The 17405-nt window shown below is 33.4% G+C and overlaps 1 protein-coding gene across 1 annotated transcript; it reads right to left on the reverse strand.

The window, feature by feature from the left end:
• Positions 1-2314: 2314 nt before the first annotated feature.
• Positions 2315-7002, reverse strand: LOC132642696 (protein WVD2-like 3). The gene is made up of 7 exons (XM_060359763.1): positions 6851-7002; positions 3943-4297; positions 3702-3778; positions 3506-3593; positions 3262-3333; positions 3011-3121; positions 2315-2827 (listed from the first exon to the last, which is right to left on the reverse strand). Exons 2-7 carry the CDS (start codon positions 4288-4290, stop codon positions 2678-2680), a joined length of 846 nt encoding a protein of 281 aa, XP_060215746.1. The 5' UTR covers positions 4291-4297; positions 6851-7002; the 3' UTR covers positions 2315-2677.
• Between the last annotated feature and the right edge of the window lie 10403 nt (positions 7003-17405).

The raw sequence follows: 17405 nt of genomic DNA on the forward strand, positions 1-17405 counted from the left end.
CATGCTCTCTCATATATAACAACATGTTACAAGGGTAACCCTAACATTTTGAAATTTAGAAAAATTATTTACTCACAAGAAGTAGCTGCCGCTGCTCTCAAAGTGCTATTCAAGATCAAAGCTGCAACAACTAAAGGGACCAGTCCTTTAATCAATGTCGATGTCTTAAGTCCTTTTAGTTGTTAAATCTTTGTCTTGTGTTCTTAACTTGTTTTCCTTCACTACTTTTAAGAAGTTCTTGGTAGTACAGATTTCCAACCTTTGTTGTGTTTCGGTTAGAGTTAGTCAAGGATTGTTCTTTGCAATAGAATTATTGTAAAGGTTTTGTAATAGAGTTATTGTAAGGTGGAGGGATTAAGAGTTTAATTCCTAGGTTGTAATCTGAAGTTGCTCAGTTATTGTGAAGTTAAGGAAATCCTACTATGGTAGGTCATGGTTTTTAATCCCTTGAGCGAGGAGTTTTTCACGTAAATATCTTGTGTTATTTACTTTCTGTCATACTCAAGGAACAGATAGAGAACCTAATTCTCTATACTGTTTGGTGGACTCTGTACATTTTATCAGAATGATTCCAAGGTTAAATGAAAAGGCAAAAACAGGGAAATAGTAAGCGGCATGAGAAGATTAATAGTTGATATTCCATGAAAAGAGATAGTATATTAAGTGAAGTTAACCGTGTTGAAAGGTATTCACTGTTCTCAATTAACTTTTGAATCTTTTTAAAGTGTAGTCAACTTAATAATATTTTGAAAATGACGTATTTTGGTGTAAATATTCTGATTAATATTAGAACATTTCTTTCCTGGCCTCACCATACATGTCACTCAGATAAGGTCATAGTAAACAGTAAATGTAGTCCAGAAGAATGACATATCTATAGGCACTAATCTGACTAATTACTAATAGGCACTAATCTGACTAATTACTAACAGCAACTCTTGATGAATAATTTCCTAATCTTTTTCTGGTTCTCTTTCCTTATAGAAGCTTATTGATCCATAAAATCCCGTGTACGCCACTTAGGACAATTCTTAGTTCCAAGAAATGGTATTCATCTGCATATGAGATCTTTAACTAGGAATCTCATTCTTGTTCACCTTACTATATAACTTTAATGTGATCAATTTCTGCTATCAATCAACCAACTCTTTCCCTTCAAATACAGAACTAAAAACTGTAGCAATAAACGAATTTGTGGACGACAAATAAATGTCAACAGAAGAACAATGGAACGCAACAGCATCCAAGAGGGTGACACAGAGTACCCTAGCCAAACCAAAAAATGAGAGCGCCATATAATGGTAAGAGAATTCATGTTACAAAGTCACATTGCAGAATCCATCCATCTATGGCAATGATTAATTTTCGGGAAATTTACACATCCAAATAATAGAAGAAACATGTAGTCAAGTATTCTATCTGTTTCAGCATTGGCCTCAGAACTGAGTTTCAGAATTCTAGCATCAGAAGTCAGAACTACCTGAGAGCAGGGGCGGAGCCACGTTAGCTCCAGGGGGTTCGAACACCCTCGGCGAAAAATTACAGTGTATTTTCAAAGTTAAAATTATTTTATTATGTATATATAGTAGATGTTGAACCCCTTAAAATTATTTTGTTATGTATATATAGTAAATGTTGAACCCCTGACTTCTTCGTGTATTTACCTTATAGAATTTTTGAACCCCTAGATGAAAATCCTGACTCCGCTACTGCCTGAGAGTTGAAATGAATGCAAAAAGGGAGCATGACTCTAACGACAACACGTTCACATATCACAACTGTGCAAAAATACTTAAATTCAACTAATTGGCCTTATAAAACACTTATGATAGAGCCAAATGAAGAACATATACCCAAATACTAATTTTTTATAGGCCACAGTCAACTCTTAAGAAATCTAATAATATAAAAATGAAATGTTATATAAATAATACATACCAAGTTAAAAAGTCACGCTAACTTCAAGTTTTGAAAAGCATACACAAATATTAAGATTCGGACGTTTTTGACTGTGATTTTGCTTCCACATATATGTAAGTCACTTTCTAACTCAAAAGTCATATTTTGCAGAATATCTACACGAATACTTGAGCGTAACTTGCTTTACGCTCCATTTATATCTTCCCCTTTTGCTTTCCAAACTTTACATCATTACTCCTACCCAATTGATAAAAACAAAAGGTTTCTGCACCACTAAAGCACATCTTAATGGGCCCTGTGACTCTCACTTTGCATTCCATACGCAAATGCTCCGATTCAGATTGCAATATAAAAGATGGATATTCTAAATAAGTAAGAAGTGGACGTTAGCCAATATGTTAAAAATATATAGAATTTTATAGAAGATGGAGTCTCTTTACACAAGAATGGGAATAACTTACAGAAATTTACACTTAAATAAATTAATGTTACATAGACTACTGCAAAAAAAAGATTTGCAGTTTAAATAAGAAGTCAATGCACAGCCCTTAGAGCTGTCACAAGAAGGAAAATACAAGAAAATAATGGCTCACTTTATTAAATTATAAAACTCACCAAAGGCTCAAGAATGAAAGATAATATCCATATTCATAACTTCATGCATCTTAGTCATATATGACTCATTTGACTCCTCTCCATGATTGGACTCATTGTTAAAGTTGTAAGTAGCAGAACTTGGATATTGAGATGGTCTTTACTATCTAGAAGCAAAGGTGGTATTTGCATTGTAACCAAGAATATGCTGACTTCCTCGGTCATAAGCTCCTACACCTTTATCCAAGCCACCTGTATCACCGCAGCTCTTCCTTCTGCCGAACTTTGGTGATTTCGCACGCGTCGGTGGTGGCTGCAGTACAAAGAAAAAGAACTTAAGATTATAAGGCCAAATCCGTAACCTAATGTGAAATTTAACACGCTCAAAGGCCACAAAAGGGGAAAAAAGACGTCACAACACAGCAGATTAAAATTATGATTACCGTCAAGTAAAAGTTGATGTTACTATAAGTTATCGATGATGAGAATGCAGTACCTTTTTCAGTTCAGCCTTAGGCGGAGGTCCTTCATGGTAGAAACTCGGCATCGGGTTTGCTTTAAACAACAAATTCCTTCTCATTTGCTTCATAGCTGCTTCTCTCTCTTCCTAAGTTTGGAAGGTAGAACAAAATAAAAAAGTTTATTGATTGATAATGCATTATTCAGTTTCTGTAGGATAATTTTATTGATCTGTATTCCACTATTACATCCGGGATCAGGTGATGGCAACATAAAGCAGGCATGTACCTTTGTCCTTTCCTCCCATTGAATTTTCTCAGCCTCCAAAGCTTGTTGTTTCTCCTCTAATTTTGAGTAAAACTGCAAGAAGGGGAAAAACAAAAAGCAAGCGAGAATTAGCCAAGATTTAGCAGACCTGGAAGATCCTTTTCTGTTGTGACTTTTTTTTTTTTTTTTTTGGGTCATTTAGAGGGGACAAGTACAGGGGTGGGGGGTTCAACAGTCCTAAGCAGAAGCGCAAATCAACAGCTACCTCCTTCCTTCTTGCTGCACGTTCAGAGGACCGAAATACTGGGGCTGACGCTACAGTGACCCTGGACTTTCTTGCTGAGACCACATCACTTCTCATTGTTGAGGAAATCATCAAATGGCAAAGCAGAATCCAATAAGGACACAGATCAGAGAAAGCGAACACTTGGTCAAGTTAGATCAAAGGAGAGAGATCATACCAAGAGGCGATCGACGACTCTTCCTCATCAGAATTTTTCTTGTTGTCGGACTTCTTAGGTGCAACTGATAAGGAAACCTGAAAGAGAATGTCATAGCCACAGATTCAGAAATGAACATGCTGTTTGATCTATAGACACTAACTCCAATGGTTATATGCATTCACTTCTCAGTGAAAAGTAAGTTTTCTCATTAACCAAAAGTGAAGCAAAATAAAACATGAGGACTTTGTTATTGACGCACTTCGCCTGCATCATTCGTAACAGGACGAGTTCCATGAGAAGCACGCCTCTGAGTTGCCAGAGCAAATGGCTGGGGAACAGTGCACTTAGTTTTGCTGCTTCCAGCAACAGATTTGGTTATTGATTTCACTGAAGCTCTTGGTCTCCTGTTATCATCTTTTACCTTTGAGCTTGGTCGATCTTGTTCCTGTCTGCTCTCATCTGACATTTCAGCTGTCGATTCCTTCACTTCATACTCCTTTGTTTCAACATTCTCATTCAGCATATCAGTTCTCTGCTCCACATCCGAGTAACTTATTGCACCACCTTGCTCCTTTTCCATACAGCTATCTGTAACTTCTAACCCCATCAAACCTCTGAAAAAAGGTAAATAAAATAAGAAAGCATTACTTACAGCTAAGGGCTTCATCATGCTAGAATATCGTTTGAATCCATCATCAGAATTGGTAAAGTAGTTTGATTAATTTGTTTTCCTAGAAAATTTGCTTGTTTCTTTATGTGTTAATAACTCTGCACAAAAACTACATAGAATTTCTTGATCCAAACAGGTTTGAATGGTTCCACTGGAGTTAGTGAAACGAAAAACATTTTGATAGTATGTTCTAGTATCAAAGGGACTCCTGCTTTAGAAATAGGACCTCTCAAATCTCAATAGCCAATACTAATCAAATACTAGTTCTTTATAAGAATAATAATTGAATATGTCCTCTTTTCTGCATACTCGATGATATATTGATACCATGATTTCTATTTAATGTTTAAACAATTTATGCATACCGAATAAGCAAGTGCATGGAAACTTGGATTTATACTTTATAAACTTTGATAGGAAGGTATGGAGGACTCAGATCAGAATAGAAGACTAGTAGGTAGTCGCGTTTATCCTTTCTTGTGAGTAGCTGCATTGATCTTTAGTTTCTTGTCCCTTGATTTCTGCGAGTATCTGTTTGCACTTGATTTCTGTGAGTATCTGTTTGCACAGAATGGTTTATCATGGCTTATTCACTTTCGTTGTTTTCATTTTCATAATTGCTTTGAATCGTTTGCCCGTATCTAACCTTTCCTATGCTTTTCTTGAGCCGAGGGTCTTCCGGAAACAGCCTCCCTACCTTACTCTACCCTTCCCAGATCCCCCATTGTGGGATTCATTGGGTATGTTGTTCTTGTTGTTGTTGTAACCAATCATAGGCAAAATCTGGCAACAGTCAACTGTGAATTTTGCAGTTAGAGGCACGTCCATCCTCGTTTGGACCCACTCAATTGTCCATAAAATGAACTTAAAGATACCCATATTCAGAAGCATGTAGGCTTCTCAGTAAAGTAGAAAAAAGGACTGAGATTAACTCTTAGGTACTAAGAATCAGCATACTGATGTGCCAAATGTACATTGCCAGACAAGGCGGAAAAATCATATTATTCCAAAAAAACAAATGCCTTATATAATTTCTGTGATAATTAATGATTGAAATCCTTTTATATCCATTAAAAACCTCGATTCTTACACAAAGAAATCTCATGAAAGTAAACCAAATTTCCCTCAGATCCAGGTCATATTAGAAGTTTAATCTGGTCCAATTCCTTAATGAACAAATACACCACCAGAACACACAAAAATGATCAAGCTGAAGTGGTTTTATCTTATTTTGAGTCGCTTTCTCCAGCATCTGGTAATTGCTATTGTGTGTTTGAGATTAGATCATTTCGAGCACATATTTCTAACAAAAGTAGCAAGGGAGAAGACTTGTGATACTAAAATCAATTCTGGACTTTGCATTTTAGGTTCAATGGATTGGCCTCCTGGTACTAAATAAAAAGAAGAAAGAGGCAGAACTTTTGCTTCTCAATAATTAATGAAACATGGAGAACCATAGAGATATTAGATATCATAAAGTTTCAGAAGGGAAAGTAGACTCCAAAACTATGACAGAAAACATGCATGTATTTATACATTATACACATAAACATATAAAAAGGGCAGACTGGTTTACGAAGCATCCACCGTTCACGTAGGGTCGGAGAAGGGTCGCACCCCAAGGGGATATGATACAGAAACATATAGCTACAGGAAAATACATATGAATAAAGATAGTGTAAAGGGGGTCCGTATAAATTGTGCCAATCGCAGAACAAACATTACACAAACTTCATGATGCATTACACAGAAATTGATACCTATCTGAAAATCGAATAAGTACAGCAGGGATATACCTATATTTTAATTTTGAATATCATCACTTCGAAACATAAATATACTAAAATTAGACAAATGATGAAAAGGGAGCTAAGGAAAACGAGTTCTTATCCAGAAAATCAGATATCTTGACATACTTTAAAACCCCAATATGGGACTCATCTTCGTTAGGGAGAGCTTCGCCCCCCAATGTGGGACTTCCCAGGCCGAATCCGCATTTAGTTGGGCACCAATGCGGATACCGGACACCGAGTGGGAAACCATAAAGAAAGACATATTTTAGAACCCAATTTCAAGATTTTTCAGAAACCCCATCATTTTACATGTTTACCTATAACTCAACCTCTAGAATTTGACTTCATGTTCTAATCAACCAAAATAGTGTCAGCTATCAGCAATCAAACTTGAAATGCATTTCATGATTGAAGAAATTAAAGAGGAATATATATATATATAAGTGAAGCTGAAAATGTGATATATTTCATAGATACAAGTTGTAAGTTTTGCAACACATATTTTAACACAATTATTACCTTGACAAAACCACATTGGGTGGAGAGGAAAAATGAATAATATACTAGCATATTGTGAAAAGAATCCTTTTCCTATATAGATCTACCCTTAGAATGTACATAAACGATCATAACCAATGCAAACAGATCCATAGTCTCACAAAAATTAAAAAGAATGTACCCAAAATAACATAGACAATTTTGACCTTGAAAATGACCGATTGATTTGCTGCTTCTTCCTCTTCCTTTGAAGGGGTGTATTGTTTTCTTTGTTACTCTATTTATATGCGCCTTCTCTTACCCGGAATATATATATATATGCAGTTATTTTTAGTATTATTATATAAAGTAAAAGAAGACAAAGGAAAATATATAGTTTTGCTATTTATAGCAGAAAGAACACGAAAAAGGAGGAGTTCTGTATGCTATTTTTAATTTCTCTTGATGGAGATTCGAACAAAAAAGGAAAGGGAGAATAAGAAATTTTATTAGGTAAAATCATATATCCTTTTTATAGAAAAAGAATAGCTAATGAAATGATTGTGGTTTCGTAGTTATTATAAATTTACAAGGCAAAATCTCATAGAGCTCTCTCTCGTTTTGCTTTGTTTCAACAGTTGCATATTACGGCTATCTCTTTTTTTCAAAGTTTTTTTTATTACATGGGCTAGGGGAGGAGATTACAATATGGGATTACGACCCTCACTAATACGATGAAAGTTCAGATAGCCAACTAACTGAGCTACTAGATTCCTACTACAGCTATCTCCCTGAAGAGCACTTTGGTGTGTTTTGTTTTCAGTTTGTATCCCTTGAAGAGGACAAAATAATTTAAAGATTAATCCTTAATGAAAGCAATTAAGGAGATTAAAATTGCCAAATTACCTTTCAACAGCGAGAGAAAAGCTGTGCGTTTAATCCCTCAAATATTGAAAATTCTTTGATTTTGCATATTTAATCTATAATTAATTATTATGGGAAATTTTAATCCCGTTTGTTGTGAATCTTAACAAATTTAATGAATTATCAAGCATTAAGTGCTAAATCATTTAATTATTAATGTGTTATGTTAATTTGAATTATTATATCATATTCGAGGTTAATATAATTCTAAAATAGTATAAATATATTATATTTCCTAAAGGGACCAAAAACACACATCCTATTAATTGAAAATATCATATATTTAGAGAAATATTATAAGTATTAAAATAAAAATTTATAACATGAGTAAATTTATCACCAATTATGACAATGAGGGCTGTTTGGTTACCGGTTAGAGAGGAGTAATCCATATATTAGAATTAGCATAACTTCATAAATTATTTGGTTATAAAAACGGAGAAAAATAATCAATCTCTACAGAATCTAACATATACTAGTACAATTTTGGTTGGTTTTTTTCTCTTTTTTTCACATAAAACACAGCGTTGCTTATACTGTTCAATTTGGTTCATGTTTTTTTTTTTTCTGCATAACTAATACATGTATGAGTTAAAAGAGAATCTATATATTTGTTTATGCAGGTTAAAGGATTGAAAAATCAATACATAAATAACTATATCCTGCATAACTAGCCCTTATATAACTAATCTTTACATCACGAATACCTACATAACTAATCTCTGCATTATTAATACCCCATAACTCTAGCTAGCAACTAAATGGCTCCGGGTCTAGTATTTCTAATGCTTTCTTGATTTGTTGAAACACAAGTTTAACTCAAGGGGTGTCGTATACACATTGTGGTTAGGGGAATAACTAATATGAAGTTCGCTGAAAAATTATACTTATTATTTTAAAAAAGTAAATTTTTTGGTGTATAAATAAATTATTAATTATTCTTAATATATCAACAACAACAACGACAACAACATATATCCACTGTAATTCCACATATGAGGTCTAGGGTAAATATCCCTCTATAAGGAAAATTTATTTTGTAATGCTAAAAGTGATTTAAAAAAATTATTTTATGTTAGACATAAGGGTCAAAAACACATCCTAACTATCAATTTTTTTTTAGTTTCATATCTAAACTATCAGAAGGTTGAGAAAACTACATAAACTATCATTATTTTGTTTGCAAAATGCTCCTCAAATTATTCTTGGATGATATGTGATCTACACTCTCCATTTTATATAAAAATGTTGTCAAGTGTTGTCTACGTGGATAAATAATGTCACAATGACACCTACATGGAAATTAAAAAAAAATTGTTTTAAAAAAAAAACTGAAAAATAATATTTGTAAAAAAATATCAAAAATTATAGAAAATAAAAAAAATAGTTTAAAAATTGGAATTTTTTTTTTTTAAATTAAGAAAACTGATTATTTAGTTTTCACATTTTTTAAAAAAAAATCAACTTTTCCATTTTTTAAATTTTTTTTTTTTTCTGATTCTCTAAATTTTTTGATTTTTTTTTTTTAAATCCAGATTTTTTTTTTAAATGTTGATTTTTTTAAAAAAATAATGCAGTTTTTTTTTTTAGAAAAATATACAGTTTTTTGTTATAAAAAAATATTATTTTTTAATTTCCATGTAGGTGCCACCATAGTATTACTTATGCCATGTGGATAATTTTTTTGAGAAAATTTCAGCTTCACTTGCCTTTTGGAGAGCGAGTTCACACATTTAGTTTAGGTGTGTTTTGAAAACTAGCTAGTGATAGTTTAGGTAGTTTTTTCAACCTTGTAATTGTTTAGATATGAAACTCAAAAAAGAGTGATAGTTAGGGTGTGTTATTGATCCTTATCTCTTTACGTTATAAATTCAAATTTCAGGCGTGCTACTTTTGCTATCTTGTATCTAATATCTGAATATATTAGTAGCTGTTTGTTCTTCAACCAACGATTAACAAACTTATCTGATAAAACTACCAATGAAAAGAGAATTAATGTTCGACCACCGTCGTTGTAATTCAAAGAGCAACCTATATTTAACCACGAATATTAAACAAGCTCAGAAGAATAAGCGCAAGGAAAGAAAATTTACGCCCTAAGATGTTTTCATCCATTAAGCTTGAAGAATTACATTACATCATACCCTTTTTAGAATTTTAATAAAATTATTCATTAAAAACAACTCTACAACTTTTTTCACACACAAAAAAAAATTGTTTTTGTTTACGAATTGCATTTTAAGGGAATAATAAGCGTTAAATAATACGTACTGTCAAGATTGAGTTTAAAAATTACCTGTACAATTGTACGAAATACTTATAGTACATTAACAAATGTATTATAGCTAGTTTGTATTCATATCTTAAAACTTGAATCGCTATACTCAAATAATCGAACTTGTAATATTAGAGTTATCAAAGTTTCGAATTTTACTCATAAATCTAACTTATTAGTTTTCTTTTCTCCAAAAAAGATTGAATAATATTAGGATAATCTTGACAAACCCAAGTAGATTACAGCTAAAGACGCTTTAACCATAAAGAGTTAAACAGTCGAAAAGAAATCATTGCTTAATTTGTTTCCATCTTTGATTACTATTTGCTAACCCTCTGATAAAGTCCCACAACCTCTTTCTAATTTTTCAACCCCGCTCTTTTCATTTTATTCTAATTACTCTTTTTCTTTAAATATATTTAACAGGGGGGTTTGATTAAAAATTTATCTCATAAGAAATGTTTGCTTAGAGTTCTTTAGTTTGTCAGAAACTTACATGCTAGTAGAAAAATGCACATACTTTTAATGCTAGAGAAATTAACATGGTTTATATAGTGTTGAAAATTATTATTATTATTTGTTAACTTAAGATTATTGTAGGAATTCATAAATTTCGAATTCTGAATTTGTCTCTAATCAGTATATTGTGGCCTGAACAAGAGATACATGATAACATGAACCTCTTATCTTGCCCCAACTCAATTATGGATATTGATTTATAGACTGGAAGAAGGCTATGGATTATCATATAATCTAGTTCTCGGGGGCGGAGCTACAGTGTAACATGAGGGTTCGGACGAACCCAGTAACTTTTGCGTAAACTTGATATTTGCATTAGAAATTTTAGTAAGAATATATGAATATTAGGTGTGATTATATATAAAAACAAACAGTTGGCTCAGCGGTAAAAAGGTGTCTAGAAAGGTCCTTGTGTCACGAGTTTGTTGCTTCGAAGCCCATTTTAAGCAGTTTCCTTTTGTATTTTTGCGAAGAAAACGTAAAGCTTTTTTGAAAACTTTAACAGTTTCTTTCATCACTGTACGTTTTTCTCAGAATATATACAGCCTTTTTCTTAAAAAAATTATTTTAAAAAATCAAAACATAAAATTTACAATTAGAAAAAGTAAAACATTACTGTTTATATTTATATAGTGCTTAAGTAGTTCATTGCTTTTTTAAATATACGGAAAAGGCTCAAATATGTCATTGAACTATCAGAAATGTCTCATTTATGTCACTCATCAATAGTTTGGCTCATTTATACCATCGAACTATCGGAAATGGTTCATTTATACCACTCATCAATAGTTTGGCTCATTTATGCAATCGCCCGTTATCAAAATGACCCATCCATGCCATTTATCATTAACGCTTGGTTTTATAATACCAGATATGACATGTGGCCTCCAATTAGAGGTCTCCATCGTTTAATTAAACCAACCCAATTTTAAATCCCAAATTAATAAAAAATCCGACCCATACACCCTACCCACCCACAACCATAATCTAGTTGGAGGTCATGTGTCATATCTGGTATTGTAAAACCGGCGTTAATGAAAAATGGCATGGATGAGTCATTTTGGTAACGAGCGATGACATAAATGAGTCAAACTATTGATGAGTGGCATAAATGAGTCATTTCTGATAGTTCAACGGCATAAATGAGTCAAATTATTGACGAGTGGCATAAATGAGTCATTTTTGATAGTTCGATGGCATATTTGAGCCTTTTCCGTTAAATATATATTGAGTACGGTAATCCTTCGTTGGTTTGGCGGTTAGCCAGTTATTATGTATTAGCTTGACGTCGTTGTCCTGCCTTAAAGTTCCGAACGCACAAATCTCAAATTCTGGCTCCGCCTCTGCTAGTTCTCCCCTCAAAGCAAGCTGGCCTCATAACAATTCCAACATCTAACCAATTACCGCATATTACAACGAAAGATTAATAAGTAACGCTTAATTATTGTAAGTGGTTATTTATGTATGGAATAACAGAATTCAGCCTCATGCTTTCCTCAGATGGATGCAAATCTGAATTCTATATCACTGAGAAATGTTATGGGATTGATAAAAAAATGTGATGGGATTGATAAAAATCCCCCACCCTGAACCATAGCTCTCGGGTTAGAGCCATGGGAATAGAAAAAACCTTTGATAAGGAGTATTTTTCTTTTTCTATGCAGTACGAATTTGAATTAGTCGGACCAATGAGTTTTGGATATCATATGGTTATAGAAAGAATTTGAATCCCTCCCATAAGGGCCACTAAATCAAAATCAATTAACAAATGAATTATTCATTTTAGCTCTGTTCCAAATTTCATAAGAAACTTCTTTAAATTAGGGCATGAATGACATTTTACGGGCAACCAGAAATAGGTAAGGCTTAAAAGCAAAAGAATGACATACACAAAGAATCACTTTAGTGAACATCTCTTATTCCAGCTTATTAATGACAGTCTTTAAATGAAAAGATTAGTTTGGATAATATGATTTGATGGAGAAATAAAGTTAAGTTTGTTAGTGATAGTGGTTGACTTCTACCATTGCAGCTAAGGTTCTGTAGTTTCAGTTTCAATTATGAAAATTCTGTTCCGCATATCTGTATCAACTACTAGAAACAAAAGGTTTTTCCTACCGACATTTAGTAGGAAATTTGTGCTATAAAACATGATTTTCCCACCTCATTCCTACCGAACCAGCTTGAGCTTAAAAAACGTATAGTGGGAAATAGGTTCATTGAAACGCCGGGAACTTTTTAATTTTTCGTGCGAAAACACATACTATTAGATTTTTCCACCGACTTCCAGTAAAAAAAATAGCCATTGAATAACTCAACAGCCTGCTTCATCATCAACAGCCTGCATTAAAAAACAATTGGATTTATTAACTCATTTCCATTACTTAGCATGTTGATTACATCTGTTGAGTCAGTTTCACTAGTGGTGGTAGCAATTTGCGTTCCCAAGCTATTTCTACCCCTGTTTCAGAGCTAAGAGCTCTGCCATGGTTGTGGAGGTGGTATGGGTACTTCCCATGAATCCCAGCACCCAATTTCCACTGCTGTTTCGAAAGATGCCACCAGTTCCACCACTATCGGTTTCAGAGTTTATGGATCCATCTGTGTTGAGCTTGTAATGGCCCCTTGGTGGAGGCTCCCATTTTATTGAAATCTCTTTTTTGGACAGTTTTCTTGCTCTTTTCTTTGCACAGTGGTGGTATTCAATTGCATTGCTAGTTGTCTTCCCTACAGGAATGCTATTTCTTTTATCAAGATTGTTCCAGTACAACTTAGCATTTTGGCACTCAAAAAATATGTGGGGAATACACTCTACTTCATTGTTACAGTAATGGCACATGTGGTCTTTGTTGAGGTCAATATCGTGTAGGTATTTACTGGTAGGGACTAGGGAGTCTCCTATGGTGCAACAACCAGAGGAAAATTTTGATTTTGTTTGGGATGTTAAGTTTCCATATCTAGAGGAAAGGACTGGTGTACTGTTGTTGACTCCCAAAGTGATTTTTGTAAACAGACTGATAAAGCTAATTTCATGGAAAAAGGACCATTTTTGGTATGGTTCCAAATCAGTTTATCTTCAGCAGTAGTGGAGAGAGGAATGAAAGTGCTCTGGGTGGCATATTTTAGCTTAGGAATGTAGAAAGATATGTTTCCCAAGTTCCAAACCCCAGTATTATGGAAATCACTGACTTTTGCAAGTTAATCCTCTAGACTAAGTGGACCATTCAGGTGCGTATTTTCAAAGACAGTTGCTAGTGGTCATCTTATTATATTAATTGAAAACTATAACAAATAAAACAACTAGTATCTTCACAATGAGTCACAGTTTCATTTGTTATGTTACCAATCGTCAATTTGGACCACTTCCTACTTGGATTGAGGGATGAGAAATAGTACTATAGCAAGTTTAGTTTGTGATATGATTTGTTTTGTAGAGAGCTAAGTTTGTCAATAACATTTTCAAATCTTTTCGTCCTTCATCATTTTTTTTTTAATTGAATACGGATAGATCCATTACATACTTCATTCTTTTCAGTAATTCTACTCTTGATCCATCTAATTGAGATCTTTTTATCTATCTAACATTTTTCCGTTTATATATTTGTATGCCAATGCAATATATATATATATAATCAAAAATATTTTTATACGATGCATATAATGATATAACACAACAAAGAATATAACACCTTCAAAAGTTAGAAAAATGCATTAAAATATTAGTGCTCATTATTTGGTCTACTAATTTTAGTTATTGTCTCACGTAAAAATAAGAGACATCTTAAGTCACTGATATTCTTATAAACCTTCTTTAAACTAATATACCGAAAAATATAAAAATTGAACTGAGACCAAAGAAAATATTATACAACTACAAGTGTGACGATTTGAAAAAAATCTACTTTTACATGCAATTGATCAATTAAAAAGCTAAAATAGTGGTTTCTTAAATAACTATACTTTTAATATTATAATAGGTGTAAGCACCTAATTTCAGATTCTCCCTAATTTTATATTATTTTTAGGATTTAAATATTTCTTCTAGGTCTAACTTACATATTTAATTTTTCTTTTCATTTTAGTTATTGTGATTCAGAAAATTGAAAAGCACAAAATGTTATGGTTTTTTTTAACAGGTCAAAACTAGGCCTATTGTCACGCCCCGAGCCATAGCCTAGGTGAAACACGGCACTCGGTGCCTTACTGCATGTGACCGAGCGAACCACATGACTTGCTAAATCATCATGAGGCATAACATGAGCGGAATATAACGTGAATGCATGATGAGCCTTTATAAAATGCAATAAGTCATAATACTTAATCAAAATACTTGTTTAAACGTGAGTGTGGAAATAACATGAATGAGCCAAAATGACTATACGACTCCGAAAGTGTGACAGACATAACTGACTTATCTAGTCTATGAAACCTCTAACATAAGTCTGAACATGAAAAACATACTCGCTGGGACAAGGCCCCCAGCATACCTTAGATGCATAGCTAATCATACAATAAAGAGTTGACTAAACCCCGAATGAGATGGGGCTCACCAATAAGCTGATACGAATGTTGTCCTACTGAGCAGATGTGTCGTCCTGTAAATTAGTACCTGTATCGTGAAATGCAGGCCCCCGGGCAATAAAAGGGGACGTCAGCACATTGAATGTACTGGTATATAAAGCAACTGAATGAAATAACATGGGACATAAAATAACATAATAAGAACTGAAACTGAAAAACTGGACATGAAACATGAGCATGAGCATGAGCATGGGTATATATATATATATATATATATATATATATATATATATATATATATATATATATATATATATAACATAAGTAAAACATGATAAGTAGGGAGAACATTTCATAAACCGACAACATGATATCACCACGTAGATACGTGGAGTCTAGTATCTCACCGGACCAGTAGAGCCCCCATACCTTGCCAGGGTATAAGGTGGTAACGTGCCTGATGGATCCATTCAGTGTGAAATTAAGGAATCGTCCTAACTGGGCGAAGCGATCCTTGTCCTACGGTGGCTACGTAGTTTCAGGCTATCTGAGCCTTCTCGGTAATTCGTGCAACTCCCAAAAACATGAACATGATATAATTGGCTAAGAAGCCCATGATTTTCGTGAATTAATTTGTACTTGTCTTGTAATCATGATTTCACGAAATAACTTGTAAACATGGTTTCATGAAATAACTTGTAAACATGGTTTCATGAAATAAGTTGTAAATATGGTTTCACGAAATAACTTGTATTTAGCATGTATGTATCTTGAGTCATGGCATGAACATAGTTATATAATACAATTGCATGAAAACTTGTAGACATGTAGGATATTCATGAAATAAACATTTTTATTTAAAAACATGCATGCAAGAACCCATGGAATACAAGATATGGGTTTTCATGGATTACGAACGGATTCTCAATAATCATAAAGAAATATTAAGAACTCAATGATGGAATTATAACAATTCATACATGATATAATCATGGACATGGACCTAGGGTTATCATGAGCATGATATAGATACCCTAGTTTTAGTAGAAAATCATAATTTATGAATTATGAGGCGTGGGGAAGAACAATGATGTTCCCACACGTAGATAGTAACTCTACATACCTGGTAATACTCCAAACTTGAATTAAAGATTTTAACTTTGAAGAAGATTTCCAAAATCTTGAATTCTTGAACCTAAGAAAACCCTAGTTTAGGAATGATGATTTCTTGTTTAGATTACAAGGATATGTATTATAATTGACTTGAAATAATTAGAGTAGGCTTACCTTGGTGTTCTTGATGATGGAAGAGGGTAGAAGGTCGTTCTAGGGCTTGAAGGAATGAAAAATAATGATTTGAACTGATATGGACGAATATATACTGTTCTGGAAAATTGAATTTTACACTCAGTTAAATACTGGCCATATTTTGAAATATGGGCTGTGTCTTGAAATACGGTCCGTATTCCGTATGGACTGCACTGCGTCTCTTCAGTAAAATGGTCATAACTCTTTACACAGATATCCGTTTGACCCCCATAATATACCGTTGGAAAAGTATTTCAAAGCTCTACAACTTTCATTAAGGAAGTTTTCCCAAATTCCAAATACGTTTTGAAATACGGGCCATAGTTTGAAATACAGTCCGTATTTAATGATGTAACCTCTAAGTGTCAAATTCCAGAATGCTCAGAAATCTTTGGTACCAGTTTACGACTTGAAATACGAGCCGTATACTGAAATACGGTCACTGTTCATGGGCGCAAACCTCCATCTTACAGCTAAAGAGGAAATTTCAAATTCCCACATTCTTTACCTGATTTTCTAAGTCTAGGATCATGGTCAAAACTTAGGTTAAAGCTACGGGTGTTACAAGTATACCTATAGCAGCAGATTGTTTCGCAACGGTTATATAATCGGTGTAATAGACCATCTATTACAACGGCTATAACCATTATTCAACTTTAGTAGTGGAAGATGCGGTCAAGTTTAAGTTTTTTGGAAGGTGAATACTTTTTCAAAAGTTGGATTCTTGGAAAGATGAAAACCTTTTTATATTTTAGGGTTTTTTGAGAGATTCTTGGGGAAGATGAATACTTTCGTAGAGATACATTGTAATGTAAAATAGTTGGTCAGACTATTTAAATGTAAACAGGTCTCTAAAAGATTTGAGCGAATTGCGGCCGTATAAGTTAAGTAAAGCTATTTTTATATACATATCAACTTTACAATTTGACTAAGGGTTTGAGAGCTATTAAGACACTTTTACAATTACTAAGAACTGTTGTTGTAGGGTCACTTTTTTTGCAGCGGTTTCAATAATTGTGGTAATATATATCTTTGTGGTAAAAATATTTGTTCTGACACTTTTGGTTTCCCTTCTTATTTTCCCTCTTCTAATTTCTCAAAAATACAACCTCCTTTTATGTAGTTTTTCATTTTCTGTCTTCGCTTCTTTGTCATTCCAAAAATATAACCACTCCTTAGGGCTTCTCTGTGAAGCACCTAATAATGTGAAGACCGAACATATTAAAGGTTTGAAG

Source organism: Lycium barbarum, chromosome 1 (assembly GCF_019175385.1).
Source record: "Lycium barbarum isolate Lr01 chromosome 1, ASM1917538v2, whole genome shotgun sequence".
Classification (NCBI taxonomy): domain Eukaryota; kingdom Viridiplantae; phylum Streptophyta; class Magnoliopsida; order Solanales; family Solanaceae; genus Lycium; species Lycium barbarum.